General features: G+C 50.7%; 4 protein-coding genes and 1 non-coding gene across 5 annotated transcripts; 4 read left to right on the top strand and 1 right to left on the bottom strand.

The window, feature by feature from the left end:
* Positions 1-179: 179 nt before the first annotated feature.
* On the top strand, positions 180-1,757 carry UHO2_01899 (uncharacterized protein; the record flags this gene model as incomplete). The annotated part of the gene is made up of 1 exon (XM_041559336.1): positions 180-1,757. The coding sequence occupies one exon, from the start codon at positions 180-182 to the stop codon at positions 1,755-1,757; it is 1,578 nt and encodes a 525-aa protein (XP_041415270.1).
* Positions 1,758-2,769: 1,012 nt separating this feature from the next.
* UHO2_01898 (uncharacterized protein) lies at positions 2,770-9,618 on the top strand (the record flags this gene model as incomplete). Its single annotated transcript, XM_041559335.1, has 1 exon — positions 2,770-9,618. One exon carries the CDS (start codon positions 2,770-2,772, stop codon positions 9,616-9,618), a length of 6,849 nt encoding a protein of 2,282 aa, XP_041415269.1.
* A 5,391-nt stretch (positions 9,619-15,009) lies between these two features.
* tRNA-Lys(CTT) lies at positions 15,010-15,116 on the bottom strand. Its single transcript has one exon. It is a non-coding gene; the product is annotated as a tRNA-Lys (tRNA).
* Positions 15,117-15,902: 786 nt separating this feature from the next.
* UHO2_01897 (putative protein kinase CK2 alpha subunit) lies at positions 15,903-16,931 on the top strand (the record flags this gene model as incomplete). Its single annotated transcript, XM_041559334.1, has 1 exon — positions 15,903-16,931. One exon carries the CDS (start codon positions 15,903-15,905, stop codon positions 16,929-16,931), a length of 1,029 nt encoding a protein of 342 aa, XP_041415268.1.
* Positions 16,932-18,210: 1,279 nt separating this feature from the next.
* Positions 18,211-18,988, top strand: UHO2_01896 (putative transposase; the record flags this gene model as incomplete). Its single annotated transcript, XM_041559333.1, is given in 2 exon segments — positions 18,211-18,300; positions 18,320-18,988. 2 exon segments carry the CDS (start codon positions 18,211-18,213, stop codon positions 18,986-18,988), a joined length of 759 nt encoding a protein of 252 aa, XP_041415267.1.
* Between the last annotated feature and the right edge of the window lie 314 nt (positions 18,989-19,302).

The raw sequence follows: 19,302 nt of genomic DNA, 5'->3' as shown, positions 1-19,302 counted from the left end.
AGAGCAGGTCTAGGATCGTGGTGAGCGCATGCGTGCGTGCGAGCTTTCGCCGAGTCCCGAATCCAGCAGCCAAAAAAATGTCGGGAGAACAGAAGTCAACGCCTTGAAACCTCTCTTCTAACCGGAAACCCTTTGCTGCATCCATAATCTTCTCCTCAAACTCCATCATCGCTTCTAAGATGAGGCTTCTGTCACAGTCGGCGTGTAGAGCCTGTCTTGGAGCTCGTCAGACCGCTCGACCGGCTCAGATCCATGCACGAATTCAGAATCTCGCCTTGCATCTGCACACTCGGGCTCGCACTGAACAAACAGCTTCGCTCGCACGCTCAAGCGCAACTTTCTACCGCCAATTTGGCTCAAGGTCATTCTCAACTTCGAGAGCTGCTGAGATTAGCACCACCATCGTTGTCCGATTGCCTCCTCCGACTACCATCATTATCCTGGGCAAAGAGTACCGCACGGACGACTACACCAACATTCCTGCCTCAATCCTGTCACGGCTCTCTCCAACGCCCACTCTCCCATACACCAAAAACCATCCGCTAGCACTGCTTCGCGACCAGATCGAAGCATCCATTGGCCCGAACTTTACATCTATACAAGCCACATCACCGGTGGTCACAACCGAACTCAACTTTGAAGACCTCGGCATCGCCGCTGATCACCCTGGAAGAAGTCCCACCGATACCTACTATGTGAACCGCAACACCTGTCTCCGCACTCACACATCCGCACACGAAGTCGAAACGTTCCGGAATGGACACGAGAGATGGCTTTACACCGCCGACGTCTATCGTCGAGACGAGATTGACGCATCGCACTATCCCATCTTCCATCAGGTCGAAGGTGCAGCCATCTTCAAGCATGAGGACTATGCTTCAGGCGGGAAGGTGGAACAAGAGTGCTCGGAGATGGAGGCCAAGCTCGCAAAAGCAAACTTCGAGATCGAGGACGTGGTTGGGCTATCAGAAGCAGGTGGGTATCAGGCGCATCACGATGAGCGGGAAGCTGCGTTGGCGGTTCGACATCTGAAAGCTACACTCAACAGCCTGACTTATGAGCTCTTTGGCGAGCGACATGCTTTCGAGACGGCGCAGAAAGGTGGCTCGGCTGCGGATCCGTTGCGTGTGCGGTGGATCCCTGCTTTCTTTCCCTTCACGTCTCCCTCGTATGAGGTGGAGGTATGGTTCCGAGGCAAATGGCTCGAGATTCTCGGATGCGGTGTTGTTCAGCAGAGGACATTGGACAAGGCAGATGTTCCGGACCGACTCGGATGGGCCTTTGGTTTGGGCTTAGAACGCATCGCAATGGTGCTGTACTCGATTCCAGACATTCGTCTCTTCTGGACACAAGATCCTCGCTTCCTCGGCCAGTTTGCGAGCGCAAGTAGCAACGAGGTCTCAGCAGCAGGAGGTCAGCCCAAGTCGAGCAAAGCAGCTCAAAAGCCAAAGCTGTTGACGTTCAAGCCATACTCCAAGTACCCACCGTGCTACAAGGACGTCTCGTTCTGGCTGTCTCAGGACCGAAAGTTCCACGAGAACGATCTGATGGAGACCGTTCGTGACAGGGTGGGTGATCTGGTGGAAGACGTTGTTAAGATCGATGACTTTGTTCACCCAAAGACAAAGAAGCAGAGTATGTGCTATCGCATCAACTATCGATCAATGGACCGGTCATTGGAAAACGACGAGGTGAATCAGCTTCATTCGGATGTTCTCTCTAGACTTGTGGACGAGCTTGCGATCGAGATCCGATAGTCGACGGAACATAAGCCATTGTAGCAACAGTGTATCTACAAAAATTCACCCTTCCTTGGACACTTGTAACTTGGTCAACATTTGATGCGTGCTCGTCGAACCAGGCTGCTAATAGTACGCCTGGCTTTGGTGGAGATAAAGGTAGTGAAGAGAGGAGTGGAGAAGCGGAACAACTCGATTGTTAAGTCCAGCCTAGACGATTGGACGCCTTCATTACTGATCACGTGATGCAACCCTATTTTCACGGAGAAACCTGAGAAAAGCATTTTGCAAGCCTTTGTTCGGCCTTTCTTCCAAGACGTAGCGCACAAGTGTTGACGTAGCGAAAGTTGCAACGCCGCTGCCTGCTGGAAGCGAGAAGCACGAATGCTGGTGAGAGAAGAGAGAAAGGGAGACCCATCAAGCTCTTCACTCAATAACCTCGGCGCAGCTCAACACCACATCGTGCACACTTCAATACTTGTATCACATCACCGAGGCCTGCATTACGCTTCATCCCCCCCCCCCACCGACCCGCTCTTCTATAAGGGGTTGATACAGTAATAATAATAGTTCCACCCATCTGCCTCACCGAATTTCGAAAGCGAGCAAGTCGCTTATGGGTCCATGCAGCGGTCGAGCTACTCTTGTCAACGCTACAATTGTGCTTCGAACAAAGCTCCCTAGCTTGGGGACGTGATGGTTTGGGTTGCAAGCATCTTCTCACTTATCTTTCACCCGCCCATCAACCTTTGCTCGGTGCTCGCCATTGTCATTCGCTCATCGCAACTCGTCGCAACGCTTCCGAATCAACCTTATCACGCTCCTTTTTGACTTGTCTTGGTCACGACTCAGCTTCGGCTTGTCATCCGATACCCTAACTCTCCCTTGCTCGGCTCTCTTTGCTATCCGGTCGCTCTCGACGTTCTCTCAAGAAGCGCTTCTCTTCATTCCATCAGGATCGGATTGATCGATTGCCTACCGACACTAACAAATACGATCAACGGCTTCGGCACTGCTGTCAACGTTCAAGATGGCAAGCACCTCGGCCTATCGCAGGTGGGAGCCGCTCCCAAAGATCCTGTGTGGTCTCGCCACGCATCCATTTTCACCAGACACTGACCTGCTAGAATCGTTTACCGTGCCACTAGAATCACTCCCCGCAGATGTCGTCCAAAACCTTCAAGATAACCTCATCGCGCTCGAGCTTGGAGACGAAATTTACGTTTTTGAGCAGCTTGGTCACTCCGACGTCAGCTGGTATCGCGGCTATGTTGTCTCTACCAACCGTCTAGCAACTGCAGCAGCAAGCGCTAGTAGTCTCAGCGACTACAGCACCTTCCACGTCGTTGGCCAGGAGGCGAATACCTCTGTCAACGAGGAGCCTCAAGTTTACGTAGGAGTCTTCCCCTCCACACACGTCCACATTCGCGAACAGCTCGATGATGCAGAGATGCGACTGGCTACAGTGTATGAACATGCAAAGAAGCTTGGTGTCGTCGGTGCAACAGGCCCACTGCCTCGACAGAGATCACATATGGAGACCTTGCCCGAAGTTGACGAGTCTAGCTCACAGCCATCCACTCCGAATCAGCGCAACACCGCGCAACTTCCTTCCATCGAGGCAACGAGTCAGGAGATTGGGATAAACGGACAGATTGTCGAACGACCGCCGCCACCGCTACCAAGCCTCAAATGCGGCGACGAGACGCTGTCAGGTGTACATGAGCCTTTGATCGACGAGATTGCTTGTGCCATACGCGAATGGTCCGCGCTCATGTACAGCTACATGAGTCAGCGCGACTATGATCTCCTCAATACAGTCAGAGAACAGATCGAGGTGCTTTTCATGGCTCGAAAGCAGCTCCTCGCTCAAACACTATCTGCAGAGGAAGTCAGCAAGTTGAGGAGGGAATGCGTTGCGCGCCTCGTCAAGGGCAATGTTGCGCAGGGTCTCGACGTCATCGTCCGACACCCTGGTCGCGGTGGGCTGGTTGACTTTGACATCAATGGCAAGGATGCCGACCTGGACAGCTGGATCAGTGGCATCCGACTCTTTGCTCTTCAGACAGAGCTCGCATACGTCGATCAGCAAGACCAGACCTCCGCAGCACCAGCGCCAGGAGGCATGGATCTGTACGCCTCGAACGCATTCGGCATCACCTCGCCAACCACCAATAGTGCCGGAGTGCTTGCAGGCATCTCTAATGACTACACACGCCCAGGCGGCTTGGCAGGCAGACAAGGTTCGGTCTCGACGAAGGGGCGTGGTCGACTCAACTCTATTGTCTCGACGAATGCCCATGGTGCAGATCAGCTTGCGGCGGCCAAGTACTTCCATGTCTTTCTCGATCTTCGCGCCTTTGTTGCAACACCATGCACCGCCGGCGAGACTGTAGAACTCTACTTTTCGCTCTACAATCGTGCCGAGTCACGATTCTTGACAGAAGAGTTCTGCGTCATTCTCAATCACCGTGGTGTTCCCGTCAAAGACTCGGGCGGTCAGCTCGGCAAGATGCGCGCTCTCTTCACAGAGCTTAGTGCTAGCGACATGCAAGGCCTCAACATTGTTTGTCGCATTGTTCGAAACGGTGGCATGCGCGTTGGGGACATCAAAGCAACGCCTCTGGGAGCCGCAGGTCAGGATCAGCTGTACGATCGCCCCGACAGCTTTGCCGATCCATCCATCGGCAATACTCCATCCTACCGAGCCAAACGTATGACCGGCGACCATTCCTTCCGCCGACCTTTTGGATGCGCCGTGCTCGAGCTCGGCCAGCACCATCACTTCCAGACCGACGTCGCTTCCTCATCCACAATGCGAGAGCACACCATGCCCATCTTTATACCAGTCAACGAGGCTGCATTCAGCACACTTCATCAGGAAATCATTGCTTCGCGAACACGAGGATTCGAAAAGTCGCCGCGCGCTGACATGCTGGCCGTCAATGTCAAAGTCTTCTACGGCGATACCGCATCCATCATTCGGGAGAACCCTTCCTTGCTGCAGGACACACCACCTACTGCCCGTCTTGGCTTTCCCGATGTCGTCTTCCCAGGTGATCTCAGGAACGAAGCGTACATCAAGCTCTGGAGTGGAGAGTTTTATCCTCCAGGCAACAAGATGGCAGGAGGATCGTTACGTAACATTCAAGTTTCTGCCGAAGTGCGCACGCGAGACGGTCGTGTAGTTGAGGATGTCATCTCTCGTGGTGCCGGCGAGGCTTTGTTGACGCAATTCGATAGTCTTGTCTTCTACCATCAGAACGCACCTACCTGGGGTGAACTGATCAAGTTGCAGCTACCATACGACATTATGGAGGACTGCCACATCTTCTTCTCCTTTCGTCATCGCAGTACCAAGGAAGAGCGTGGCTCCGTCGCAGCCAGCAACGGCGCTGCTGCTGGTATAAATGCGACCTCGGCTTCACCGTCTGCGTCCATGCCAAAGCCGTTCGCTCACGGATATCTCCCCCTGTTCGAGTCGAATCGAGCCTTCATTCCAGACGGCAGCCATACACTCTTCCTCTGGCGCACTAACAGGCCTCCGTCTCAGATCGGACCTGATCTCTACTTCAACTTGCCACCTGTCACCCCCGCTGGACGCAACCTGAACGACGTGGTCCCTCCCAGTCTAGCTTCCACAGTGCAGCCATTGCGCGACATTCTCACGCTGCGTACCTTCCTGGTCTCTACAAAGTACTCGCAGAACGATGTGCTGCTCAAGCTTCTCAACTGGGAGCGCCTCCTTGCTGAAGATTTTGAGGAGCTCAGGAGCGTGCTCAACAAGTTCACCTTTGTTGGTGAGGTCGAGATCGTCAAGTTCTTGCGCGACATCTTCGACTCGCTCTTTGGCATTGCTACAAGCAGTAGGAACAGCCGAGGCGAGCTGGACGAGCTCGTCTTTAACAGTCTCGTCACCGTGCTTGGCATTGTGCAGGATCGCCGTTTCAACAACTTTCGCGCTACGCTCGACGTCTACATAGAGCGCCACTTCAAATTTACAACGGCTCACAACAAGCTGATCGCGTCCATGTCCAAGTTGATGGCAGACCCATCGCGACCCGATACCTCCAAGGACCTGCGTGCTGCCATCAAAGTTTGGCCGTACCTGTTCAAGTTCATCATCCAGAGTCGAGAGAATCAACGAGGTGATCGCGATGTTGGCGGAGGTGCGGTGCTTGATCATCTCGAAGCTGGCTTCAAACGCGAGCTCGAAGGTCTACTCCGCAGCATCAATCAGCTCATGAGCGCAACCAAGCCGTCTTCCATCATCGGCACACAGACACTTGCGCTGCAACACTTCGCGGGGATCCTGCCTGACCTTGCTCGCGTCTTCACCACCGACGAGCTGGTTCGCACTGCCACTGCTTTTGCTGACAGCGTCTTTATCACAAAGGGCAAGATGGCCATCTGGAAGCTGTTGCACATCCTTCAGCTCACTCAAGGCCCGCTCTTTGACGAGCAGGCTTCCCGCTCGCAGATGATCCCGAGCATTGTGCGATGGATCGGCCCCCATCTCGGTCCGTACGACGAGGCTGCCCATGCTCCACCAAAAGCACACGAAAACGCTCGTGACGCCGCTCGAGTATCCTGGATCGAGGCAGCGCGACTCGCCATCACTATCTTGGCAGTGATCCTCGACCGCTTACAGGTCAGTCTGGCTACTGGGGGACCAGATGAGGGCTTGACGGCTGCTCGAGCTGCCCGAACAAAGGTCCGCCAGGAGCGAGACGACGTCGATTACTTGCTCAGCATGATGCCCAAACTCCTTGAGACCTATCGCGAGCTGTCCAGTCGAGCCACTATCAGAGCGCTTGAACGCCATCGTGCTCCATCAACTACACCTTCGCCAGTTCCAGTCATCTTCCCTTCCAGCTATCCATTTCCACTGGTGGCCAGGCGGCCTCAAGGCAATGCCTCCGTCGTGCATGGACCTTCGTCTCGCCGAAACCGTCGACGCGACCGCACAGAGTTCCTTAACTGCGGTCTTGTTGAGATCAGCGCCGTGCTGATGGTCCTCATCGTGCTCAGTCCAAGAAAGCATCTCTCGAGCTTCTTGGAAGAGGAGCGAGATCTTGGCGGAGATGAGCGAATGTCCAAGATCTTGTTCGACTTCTTCGAAGTTGCTACGTCGATTCTATCGTACGAGACCTTCCCTAGCACTTGGCTCAACCTCAACATCTTCAGCCATCAGATGGTGCTCAAGATGGCGGACCCACTGGCCTCGGTGATGGTGCGCCACTTCATCCCCTCTGCAGAGAGGAGCGAGACATTTAACACGAACCTCTGGCGTTCGAGCCTTACGATGCTGTTGACATTGCTCTCAAGCGACCAACTCGTCATCGAGCAGTTCAAGCCACAGAGGCGCAGAGCTGTTTGGAGGCTGGCTGGCGACATTCGTGGCGAGGGCGCTCGAATCTTTGCAAAGCTGTGGACCTCGATAGGCTGGCCAGAGAAGTCAGGCGAAGAGTCGACTGACGATCAGGCAAGCCAATCGGACGAGCGAATGAACACGGGTGGCTTCCAGGTCCAGTTTGTTCCGTCACTCGTGGAGCCGGTCCTCGAGCTGTGTCTCTCGCACCACGACGAGCTCAGGACATGCGCTGTCCGCGTCTTGGCCACTATGATCACCTCCGAGTGGCACCTCAATGGCGACTTTACAGTCATCGAAGCCGAGATCATCGACAAGCTCGACATCCTCTTCATGACGCATACCAAAGGCGACGAGATCTCGCGTGCCTTCTTCATTGGTCAGTTGCGGGCGCTCTTCGACAACCCCAACGTCGATGCAGGTCTGCGCGAGCAGGTCAATGCATGCCTCATTTCCGTGAACCGCTTCCTCGACCTTTTGCTCAGCGTTCGAAGCTTGCCGCTCGAGGAAGGCTACGAAGACGACCGCATCGCTGGTACCCTCAAGTTGCTTGGATTCTTGCGACAGGCGAATCGAGTCACTGCTTTTTCGACGCACGTGCTGCGCCTCGTCAACCTGCATCTCGAGAATCACAACTACGTCGAAGCTGCTCTGACACTGAAGTTGCATGCTGACCTGCACTCGTGGGACATGGACAGCTTTGTCGAGCCTATCTCCGAACTCGACCTTCCTCGCCAGTCTCACTTTGCTCGCAAGGAGACTCTGTACATGCTCATCCTCGACTATCTGGGCAAGGGTCAGGCATGGGAGATTTCGATCGATGTCTGTCGCGAGCTGGCGCAGCAGTACGAGTATATTTCGGTCAACTACGTGCGTCTTGCTGAGGTATTGCATCACCAGGCCAAGCTGTACCAGAAGATTGCCACCGAAGAGCGCTCATTCCCGGCCTACTTCCGTGTTGCGTATTACGGACAGGAATGGCCACCTGCGCTGCAGCACAAGATGTTCGTCTACCGCGGTCAGGAATGGGAGAAGTTTGCCGCCTTCTGCGATCGACTTCACGCCAAGCACCCCAAAGCGACCCTGATCAAAAGCGCTGCGGTGCCAGACGAGGAGGTGCGTCTGTCGGAAGGGCAGTTCCTGCAGGTTACCGCTGTTCAGCCAGAACCAGATCGCTCCAAAGACATCTTCACCAACGCCGAAGTGCCTCCTACCGTCCGAGCCTACTACGAGAACAGCGGCACCGACTTGTTTTCGTTTGTGCGACCTTTCGAGAAGGCTGGCGCCTCGTCTACGGAGCAGTGGGTGGAGAAGACGTACTTGCGATGCGAAGATGCTTTCCCAACCGTGTTGCGCCGAAGTGAGGTGGCAGAAGTCTATGTCGTCGAGATCAGTCCCCTCGAGAAAGCTCTGGAGGATGTCAAGGCGAAGACGATCGAGCTCGAAACGTTGGAGAAGAAGTACGTTTCGACCCGCAAGGTTTCGACTGGCAAGATCAACACGAACAGACTTTCGATGGCGCTGAACGGTGCCGTGGATGCACCAGCGAACGAAGGTGTGCCGATGTACAAGCGTACCTTCTTCACTGAAGAGTACCTGGCCTCTCACGCGGATCAACAGGAAGTCGCTGATGGATTGAGAGAGGCGATCAACGCTCAAGCGATGGTGCTATTCCGTTGCATTCGCTTACATGCCCAGCTCTGCCCTCCCGAGATGAAGCCGTTCCACGACACGCTGGAGCGCTTCTTCATCCAAAACTTCAGCGAAGAGATTCAGCGTCTCGATCTGGATCTCCGCATGTTGGGCGAAGCAGGATCTGCATCGCTTGAACGCACCAGTGCAACTGGCGGTCTCGAGGAGGATGCCAGGAGATCACCCGAGCGCACGATGAGCAGAGGGTTCACCTTAGGCATGGGTGCCATGGATCGTGCTAACGCAGGGCCCAGTTTCTCGAACGCTGATGAAGGACGACAGGATCTGCAGCCAAGTCTACAGACTGGCTACCGTCGACGTGGTAGTGGTGCTGCGCAATCTCCACTTCAGCGACACATCGCCTTCCTGACCAGGCAAGCCGACCCACTGGCACAAAGCCAAGCGGAACCTGCGGCAGTAGCAGCAATGCCGAGCAACAATGCCGCCCTGAATCGATCTGACTCGACGGCATCCATGGCCACAGGCATCAGCAATGCATACGCCGACCGCACCTCTTTAGCACAAGCGGCTAAAGTGCTCCCTCCTATCACCGAGGATATGCTAGGCGGAATCGCCGACGTGCCCACAGCCGCTCCCGCCGTGTATGCCGATCGTCGAACAGCTGACAACGCAGTTTACAGTAAGCAATCGATCTCAAGACAAGATTCAAGCTACTCTATTGCGGATATGGTCTCGATGAAGGGCGGAAGCAACAATGGTCAGAGTGCTAGCAAGCATGGTTCAGGATCGGGTCCAGGACACCGATTGAGCAAGTTCATGGGCGGTGTTGGTCGAAGGAAAGGTTCCAACTCTTAGCTTGATGTCAATATGTCACAGTTACATTTGTACTTTAGTGAATGCAATAATCCTTCAATCCTTCCCTTCAGAAACCAGCTGAGCTGAATAAAGTGAGTGTCCGCCTTTGGCCTGATCGAGTGAGAAGGTCGGATGTGTGAGCAAACATTGCTTTTTGAGTAGCAGATGGACCGCGTGTAGAGGGTGAAAGGATGTGAATTCCTACGGCGAATGATTTGCTGCACAGGGTCGGCCGACGAAGCGAAACCGCATGGGAAACCCAAGGAAGCACTTTACGCGATAGGAGTTCACGGTCATTGGATTTGAGACGAGACACGCCGACGCCATTGTCGTCTCGCCATGCTAGGACACTATCCTCGTCCTCGTCAGGTCCGTCCAGTCCCGGTGTTACACGCAATGGGTCTACCTCTCCTGTTGTCCCCTTCCATCGTTCTTTACGGGGAGGTAGGCCTGAACAAAGCGATGAGAATGGCCGTATCAGTCCTTTGCTGTCGTACTTGGGTGAATATGACCCTCTCCCTTTGCCTTCATCTGCTTCCATTCAAGGTGAGACTGGTCCATTAAAAACTACCTCTAAATTGGATGCTGGCCTTACATCAAGCACAATCCATCTTGGCACTACATCGCCAGTAACACCTTCAGTGCATGTCCAGACTTCAAGCCTGGCCATGTCCACCCGCAGTCGTACCTTGAACCATGCAGGCTCTGTCTGCAATCAAAGGATGACCAATCTGCTCAACACTCCTGTTCCTGTTGAGATGTTGAATTGTCCATTGGGGTCCCAAGGTGATCAGAGCTAGGATCGGGCAAATCGAGGGTTTTAGTTGAAGTATATGCTCGACACCACTTCGTCAGGGCTACTGCTTAGCTCCTTTTGTACAGGTGTGTAGTAGGTGCAAATGCTTGAGATTTTCAATGGACTATTGCTACAGGATTGCATGTATATATACCTTCATCCTGTCTATGTGATCATTTATCATTCTCCTCTGGGTTGTGTTTACCATGTGGTGCCTTGGCATTTTCCTTTTGTGTGCATCTCCTAATTGGTTGCCACACAATTTGCCCTGCATGCAATGAATTGGCCTGTCAGTCACTTGGCCTTCCTGCATATTGGTTATTCTGGTGACTCTTCAACTCCCCCCTTTGCTGGCATCACCAATCCCATTGATTGAGCTATCCTAGAGGTTTCCACTCCACATAATGGTTTTGTAAGGATGTCTGCTATGTTGTCAGTGGTCCTAACATGTTCAATCCTTAAATCATTCTCTTGTACATGATCTCTAAAGAAGTGATATCACATGTTGATATGTTTCAGTTTCCAATGTTTGGCAGGATCCTTACTTACCTGTATGCACCCTTGGCTGTCTGTGCAGAGGATCAGCTTGGTGTTGTCGACACCCAAGTCTCACAACAGGTATGAGAAGAAAAGTGCTTCTCAGGTTGCTTCAGATGCAGTGACAAACTCTGTGTCAGGGGTCTCGCGCCTGAAACCCAGGTCGGTCTGTCGAGATACTTGGTGACTATCAAACTGTGCGACAGCTATTGTCTCGGTATCAGTGACTATCAAGTTGCACAGTGACAGCAGGTGGTGTTTGTTGTATATACTATCATAGGTTTCGGCTGACCTCTGTGGACACTCCATTCAGGGGTAGCTCGGCACGATCAATATCAATGCTTCGGTTATGATGACACCAAGGTCTGGTGTGAGTGTTGATGATGATGAGGTTGATGACGTTGGTGATAAGGTTGGTGGGTGTTGATGATAATGAGGTTGATGGTGTTGGTGATAAGGTTGGTGGCATCAACATGAGTGTCCAGTGTGTTGACTTGATGCTTGAAGTGATCCCCAGACTGCAGTGGACTACTGCCTTCGGTTCTATCTTAATCTGGACTGCTAACCTGCTATGGGTGCCTTCGGATGTCAGGTAGTGGTGATACAACACACACACTACGATGAGGAGCAACCTTGATAGATTGCTGCTATGCTGACTGAAACTAATGTATACTTATGCTGAAGTGATAACTAGTTATATGGTGAGTAGAGTGGATGAGGATCCACTCGACCTATGATGATGAGAAAGCATGGTTATATACCTCTTCACAGCATCGCCAGCGATGCTGCTCCTGCTCTCTCTCCAGAGAGTACCTTCTTCATCGAGTACTGCTCAGGGGCCTTGTCAGGGGTCTCGCGCCTGAAACCCAGGTTGGTCTGTCGAGATACTCGGTGACTATCAAACTGTGCGACAGCTATTGTCTCGGTATCGGTGACTATCGAGTTGTGCGGTGACAGCAGGTGGTGTTTGTTGTATATACTATCGTAGGTTTTGGCTGACCTCTGTGGACACTCCGTTCAGGGGTAGCTCGGCATGATCAATATCAATGTTATGATGACACCAAGGTCTGGTGTGAGTGTTGATGATGATGAGGTTGATGGTGTTGGTGATGAGATTGGTGATGTCGATGATAATGAGGTTGATGGTGTTGGTGATAAGGTTGGTGGCATCAACACGAGTGTCCAGTGTGTTGACTTGATGCTTGAAGTGATCCCTGGACCGCGGTGGACTACTGCCTTCGGTTCTATCTATATCCGGACTGCTAACCTGCTATGGGCGCCTTCGGACGTCAGGTAGTGGTGATACAACACACACACTACAATGAGGAGCAACCTTGATAGATTGCTGCTATGCTGACTGTAACTAATGAGTACTTGTGTTTCTAAAGTATTGACTAGTTGTATGGTGAGTAGAGTGGATGAGGATCCACTCGACCTATTGATGATGAGAAAGCATGGTTATATACCTCTTCTCAGCATCGCCAGCGATGCTGCTCCTGCTCTCTCTCCAGAGAGTACCTTCTTCATCGAGTACTGCTCAGGGGCCTCTCCTGCTTGGCACCCCTGTGCCTCTTGAGCTGTGTCGACTCCTTCAACACTGCTCCTCCTCCTCATGACCTGATGTCAACCCTTCGACACTGCTCCTCCTCCTCATGACCTGGTGTCAACTCCTTCGACACTGCTCCTCCTCCTCATGACCTGGTGTCGACTCCTTCGACACTGCTCCTCCTCCTTTGATCAGTGACAGTTCCTTTGGCTCTTGTCTCTCGAGCCCCTGAGTGGTAACCATCTGCATGCTCCTTGAGCTTGGTCCTCTTCGTGGCTGTGCCTGCTCCTTGAGCTTGGTCCTCCTCGTGGCTGTGCTTGGCCCTCCTTTGCATGTGAGTCCATAGGAGTCCATGGTCTCCATGGAGACTGCACTACGCTCTCTACTGATCTCGACTAGATCTTCGATACCTGTGCTCCTTCCATATGAACCCATGACCCTCCTGCTTCTTGAGCATCCAGGCCCATGACACACTGCTCCTCCCGCTCCCGACTCTCCCTCCTAGCAGGCCTGCTTGCCTTATGATGTCACTTGTTAGCATGGCTTCCTTTACTCCTTGCAGATGGAGGGTCCTCATGCTGCTTCATTCTCGATAGGGGCTTGCCCACTTCATCTGAGTGGCAACTCTCACCCCCTTTCCATCTCACCCATTCTCCTGCCCCCAAGTTCATCATCGAGCAGGCCCCTGTTTCATTAGAGTGGCAGACCCAGATGTCCTTGCCACCTGTCCTGTTGTGAGGTCTGTAGGCCCAGCACCTCTCCACTGGTTTCTGCAAGATCTATCATATGATCATGATACTACAGATCCTGGCAGGATTTGTTGTACAATCTCCACTTGTGGCAATCTGGGCAAGATCTGTCATAGAGCCTCTCTACTACAGATCTTGATGAACTTTGTTGTAAGCCCCTTGATTTGCCTGATCCTCAATTCCTGCACTCCACCTCATATGACTTCTGCTTCTGCGCATCCGGTCCTATGACATACCCTTGCAGCATCCATCTTGCGAGAGTAGTAGCTTCTGAGTTTTGGATGTTGCTGCCTGAAATCAGACACCCAATTAGGTCCAAGAGTAGCATCATTGTTGTTGGTCCTCTGCCTGAGAAGTTGTTTGGCCAACTGTCTGAGATTCTGTGGTGTTACTGGGAAACCATAGTGAGCCTGCTTCTGTATATGTCAGACTAAGAGCTCTTTGGCCTCTGGTGGTATAGCCTGCAGATGTTGAAAGGCAGCAGTGCAGCTCTTGCACCCTTTGCTGTGATCCCAGAGAGTGTTGTAAGGGACATTGTGATGCTCAGCAGCAGCCTTCAAGTATTTGAATTGACCTTCTGGAATGCACTAAGAGCTTCCTGGATCTCATGCTCCTTCTGGTCCCTATCAGTCTGCAGCTGGGCTTTTGCAACCCTCTTCCTAGGTGAGATGTTGACCATTGATGTCAAAGTGGTGTATGTTGAGCAGTGCTGACAAGAAAGGAGTGTATGGAGATGAGATCAGGACAAGTTCAAGACAAGAAAAGAAAAGTGTGAGAATCATAGCAGAGCTGCTGCCTCAAAATTTTGAAATTGAGAGGGGACTTGGCTGTTTCAGCAATTTTGAGTCCAGAAACTCCCAAGTCCCCCTCTCCATTTTTGAGAGCAAAATTGGCCACTTCCAATCCGAGACCTATGTGAATATGTTAGCCTGCAAAATTCCTAGGGGGTTTCAGTTTTTTTTTTTTTTTTTTTTTTTTCGGAAACTCAAGTTTTTTTTTTGAGTTTTCACTTGCATTGAAGATTCATTACTTATGTAAGCTCTGCCATTTTGGAAAATACCCTAGTTTTTGAAAATGCTGCCTCAGCAGTACCAATGTGGCAGAGTTTTCAGAATTGGACTTGAATTTTCACTCACATGATGTTGCACATGAAGTTGCACATGATCTACTTGTGCAAATGCCTCCACTTTTCCTGCACAGCTTGTTTTGCATGAACCCACAGTGTCAATAATGACTGTATATACTTTGATTGTGCAATGAGAGTGTCAAAGATGGTGGAGCTACAAGGTTGTTTGAATTCTGGAACAGGTGGTTTGGATTTCAGAACTGCTTCATTTTCTGGCTGACACTTCATGTTCCAGCCAACACTACCCTCCCTTTGTTGGCTTCAAAAATTAACCCTCTAAAAACACAGCTTACATTTGGGGGCATCAATTTTCTGGCCTTTTTTCACTATTGGAAGACTCTAGTTTTCGAGGGCAAAAAAAAACTGAAACCCCCTAGGGTTGGAATTTCTGTGTTTTCAACTCTGTGTGGAGGTTAGCTCAGTTGAAATCAGGCGCACCACCAGACCTCCAGCAGAAAACTGAATTTTAAAATTTTCTCCTCTGTATGCTAGCTTTTACATCATCATTATATAATCACCCTTCAACCCAGATGAGCTTTTCTGGCTGAACACACCTGCTGCTTTACTCTAATTTCTTTAGCCTCGCGCGACGGCTTAAACATCCCTAATGAAGAACAAAAAGCAGCGAAAAAAAAGCCTCCCAACGTGGGGCTCGAACCCACGACATTCAGATGAACTCCGAGAAAGTACTCGGAAACCCTTGTAATTAAGAGTCTGACGCTCTACCGACTGAGCTAGCCGGGATAGATGTACATAAACTCTCGCCCCGGGTTTTGCGTATATATACCACGTCATGTGTTGCAGCATTCGAGGACGATCACAATGTGGCCTTGGACAAAGGCTCTCGCGTCGAAATTTGCAGCTCTCGCCTTCCGCCGATCTGAAGCTGATCTGGGTTCGGTTAGCCAGCAGCGGTTCGATTTCAGTCACGTTTTTTGACGTTGGAGTTGGCCTGTCCACAGCGACTGACTGCTGAGCCCATCTCTCTTTGGCAAAATCGGCAGGTCGGAGAGAAGATCGCTATGCCAACGCTTCATCATCAAATCCTTCTCTTCACTACCACCATCCCGCACTTTACCCCTTCTCCGCCTCTTGCTTGCTTGCAACGACGTAGCCCAAAGAAAGCTACCAGCAAGGCATCCGAACCTGTCCCGCATCAGTCTACAGGTTGCTGCTCGACTATCCCTTCATCCAACGGGAACATCTCGACAAAGGGTCATACATCCCGCACTCCGGCTCTTACTCCGCATCTTCGAGCATACTCGGCTTTTCTAGACCCCACGTTGATCTCTTGCAGGCTCGTTCGCATCCCGCATCATCGCGTAGGCCACACATCATACTTGCCACGGCTTTTCAGGAGTTCCGCACGACTTAGTACTAGTCCCCGGAAACCGAGTCGAAGCAAGTTCTACCGAAGCTTGTTGATCCACCGTCATCCGCATTCGTCACCACCTGCATCGCTTTCATCTGCACACGGTCAAATCGTCTCCTAGGAGCTACATCCGCTGATCAGCGTCCCACATCACAATCATGTCCGGAGGACGCAGCTGCGCAAGGGTCTACCCCGGCGCCAACGAAAAGTTTGGTCGTCCCTGGTGGGATTACGACAACCTCGCAGTTCAATGGGGCACACAAGACAACTACGAGATCCTCCGCAAAGTTGGACGTGGTAAATACTCTGAAGTGTTCGAAGGAGTCAACATTGCCTCCGCCTCTGGTGTTCCCGAGAAATGCATCATCAAAGTGCTCAAACCCGTCAAAAAGAAAAAGATCAAACGAGAGATCAAGATCCTTCAAAACCTCGCTGGAGGGCCCAACGTCGTTGGACTGCTCGACGTCGTACGAGACCCACAGTCTAAAACACCATCGATCATCACCGAGTATATCAACAATACCGATTTCAAGATCCTCTATCCGAAGTTTACCGATTTCGATGTGAGGTTTTACATCTTCGAGTTGTTGAAGGCGTTGGATTTCTGTCATTCGAGAGGGATTATGCATAGGGATGTGAAGCCGCATAATGTTATGATTGATCATGAAAAGCGTAAACTTCGACTCATCGATTGGGGTCTTGCGGAGTTCTACCACCCTTATACAGAGTACAACGTTAGGGTAGCCTCACGATACTTCAAAGGTCCCGAACTTTTGGTAGATTTCCAAGAGTACGACTACTCACTGGACATGTGGAGTCTAGGCTGCATGTTCGCAAGCATGATCTTCCGCAAAGAACCTTTCTTCCATGGTCACGACAACTATGATCAACTCGTCAAGATTTGCAAAGTTCTAGGCACAGACGAGCTGTACGTGTATTTGGAGAAGTACGATATCGATCTTGACCCTCAATATGACGATATTTTGGGTAGATATCAGAGGAAACCCTGGAGCAGATTCATTACGAGCGAGAACCAGAGGTATATTTCGAATGATGCGATCGACTTTTTGGACAAGTTGCTGAGGTATGATCATCAGGAAAGATTGACCGCGAAGGAGGCTCAGGATCATGCGTATTTCGAGCCGGTGCGGGCTGCTGCTGCAAGAGGGGAGGTTGTTGCTAGCTAGACTAGGCTGGGCTGGAGTAGGTGGCTTGGTTTGGCAAAAGTGAACTTGAGTGGAAGAGTTCATTACCAGCTTGGGCGCAGGGCGCACTGGAGAGTGGCGCAAGTACTGAGGTTGGGCTCGAGTAACTATGGAGGTTGGAGGCTCATCAGGCAGCCCATGCTGCAGCGGCTGCATAATGTTGTTTATCCCCTTTCACATCTCATTTAGTAAATACATGTTCTTTTGGTCAAGGTTTTTGAACGCTGAACAGGTCAACGAAAGGTGCGCTTTGAAGATGAGACGTGATGTTCCGGTCAACGATGAGATGCTTTGTGTGCTGTCCTACAGAGTAGGGCTCAGAGGTGGGCTTTTGAAGTTTGCCTGGTCAAAGCTGTAACCTTGCGCGTCCAACAGAAACGACGAACGACGGTATGAGGGGAGGATCTGATCGCAACCAGTTGAGTGAACTCATTTTGCATCGGAGCGAAAAGGTATCTGCTGTGTTCTGTTAGAAAGTGAAGAAGTTCTGTCCCGATAACTGGCGATCGGGGAGAGTCTGAGTATGATGTCACTGCTGTTTTAGACAGAAACATATATACTCAATTGACTGAGTGAATGTGGTGAGAACCTAGTGTTCTCAGCTTGATATATACAGCACACATAAACTGTCCCATAATTTTACATGTCACCATACATCACTCTAATGCTCAATAGCTATAAGTTGTATTGCCACACTGTCTGATATCATCTGAAAGCCCTGCTTCTTCTCTCCAAGACTGTGTAATTGATATTGACATTGACTAAAAAAAATTGTGCTATGAAGAAGAGCCAATTTTTATTTTTTTAATTGTGGGACAGTTTATGGAGCATGCTCCCAAATAGTGACACCACTCCATTCCTGACCTTGTGGGCTTTTGACTACAATGAAACTTGCAATGTAACTTGGTGGGCACCTTCATACACATTGAAAGTAGTGACATGGAAAGTTTCAGCTCAATCAGATGACTGTGAGTGATCCAGCAGCACTTCCAGTCTGACACCATCATATCTATACCATCATGCCAGAAACCACCCCAGAGAGGCACTGAGTGGCACTCTTTCACATCCAAAATGGGGAATCTATCTGTTCAGTTGCAGAACAACTTGGTTTGAGCAAGTCTACTGTGAATTGCATCAGCAAAAGCACCTCCACTGATGTTCCAAAGTCAAAGGGGGGCTGGCCAAGAAAACTCCAGCCTCATCATGTTCACTTACTGGATCACTATTTTGAGCTCAATTCAACCTCCACAGTCAGGAAAGCATGTCATGCACTGCAGGAGATGTTTCAAATCAAAGCATGCTCAACCACAGTAAGAAAAGCACTTCATTACTGACGTTACAAAGCACAAAGGTTAGTGAAAAAACTGCAGCTACTCAAGAGACATTACAAAGCCAGTTTCAAATTTGCTAATGAGCACAAGGACATGACTGTTGAGGATTGGAAGAATGTGGTATGGTCTGATGAGATGAAGATCAACTTCTTTGGACCAGATGGTAAGCAGTTCTGTTGGATTAAGAATGCCAGCTTCAACAGCAAGCTTGTCAGGCTGATGGTCAAGTTTGGCAGTGGCTCCATCATGATCTGGGGCTGTATGACATGGGAAGGGGTGGGAGGTATGTGCTTGGTGCTGGGTTCAATGAATTCAGACCAATACATTGATATCTTGAATGACAAGCTTTTGAAAACAATCTCAGATTTGCAGCTTCAGCATGCATACACCAACATCATGTTTCAGCAAGACAATGACCCAAAACACATGTCAAAGAAGACAATAACATGGTTGGAAAGCAATAGCATTAAGGTTATGCAATGGCCAGTGCAGTTGCTGGACTTAAACCTGATTGAACACCTCTGGCACCATCTCAAAATGCGACTTTCACAGTATAGTATGATTGCAAAGTCCAGGGGTGAACTGCTCAAGAGATGTGAAGCTGAATGGACAGCAATCACTCCAGAGACATGTAGGATGCTAATAGTGAGCATGCCAGACCACATCAAGGTGGTTCTGAAGGCCAAAGGAGGGAATACAAAGTACTAAGGTGTTGTTGAGGAGCACTCCATAAACTGTCCCACAATAAAAAAAAAATTCAGCTCTTCTTCATAGCACAATTTTTTTAGTCAATGTCAATATCAATTACACAGTCTTGGAGAGAAGAAGCAGGGCTTTCAGATGATATCAGACAGTGTGGCAATACAACTTATAGCTATTGAGCATTAGAGTGATGTATGGTGACATGTAAAATTATGGGACAGTTTATGTGTGTGCTGTATATACATCTATGAGGTACATGCTGAATGTGGGAGTATCCTACTTCATGATCTAGCTTGACAATGAGTGGGACTGTGTTGTAC

This window comes from Ustilago hordei (genome assembly GCF_900519145.1).
Source record: "Ustilago hordei strain Uho2 genome assembly, contig: UHO2_contig_03, whole genome shotgun sequence".
Classification (NCBI taxonomy): Eukaryota; Fungi; Basidiomycota; class Ustilaginomycetes; order Ustilaginales; family Ustilaginaceae; genus Ustilago; species Ustilago hordei.
Note: the sequence above shows the minus strand (reverse complement) of the source record. Positions and strands in the feature narration are given on the sequence as shown.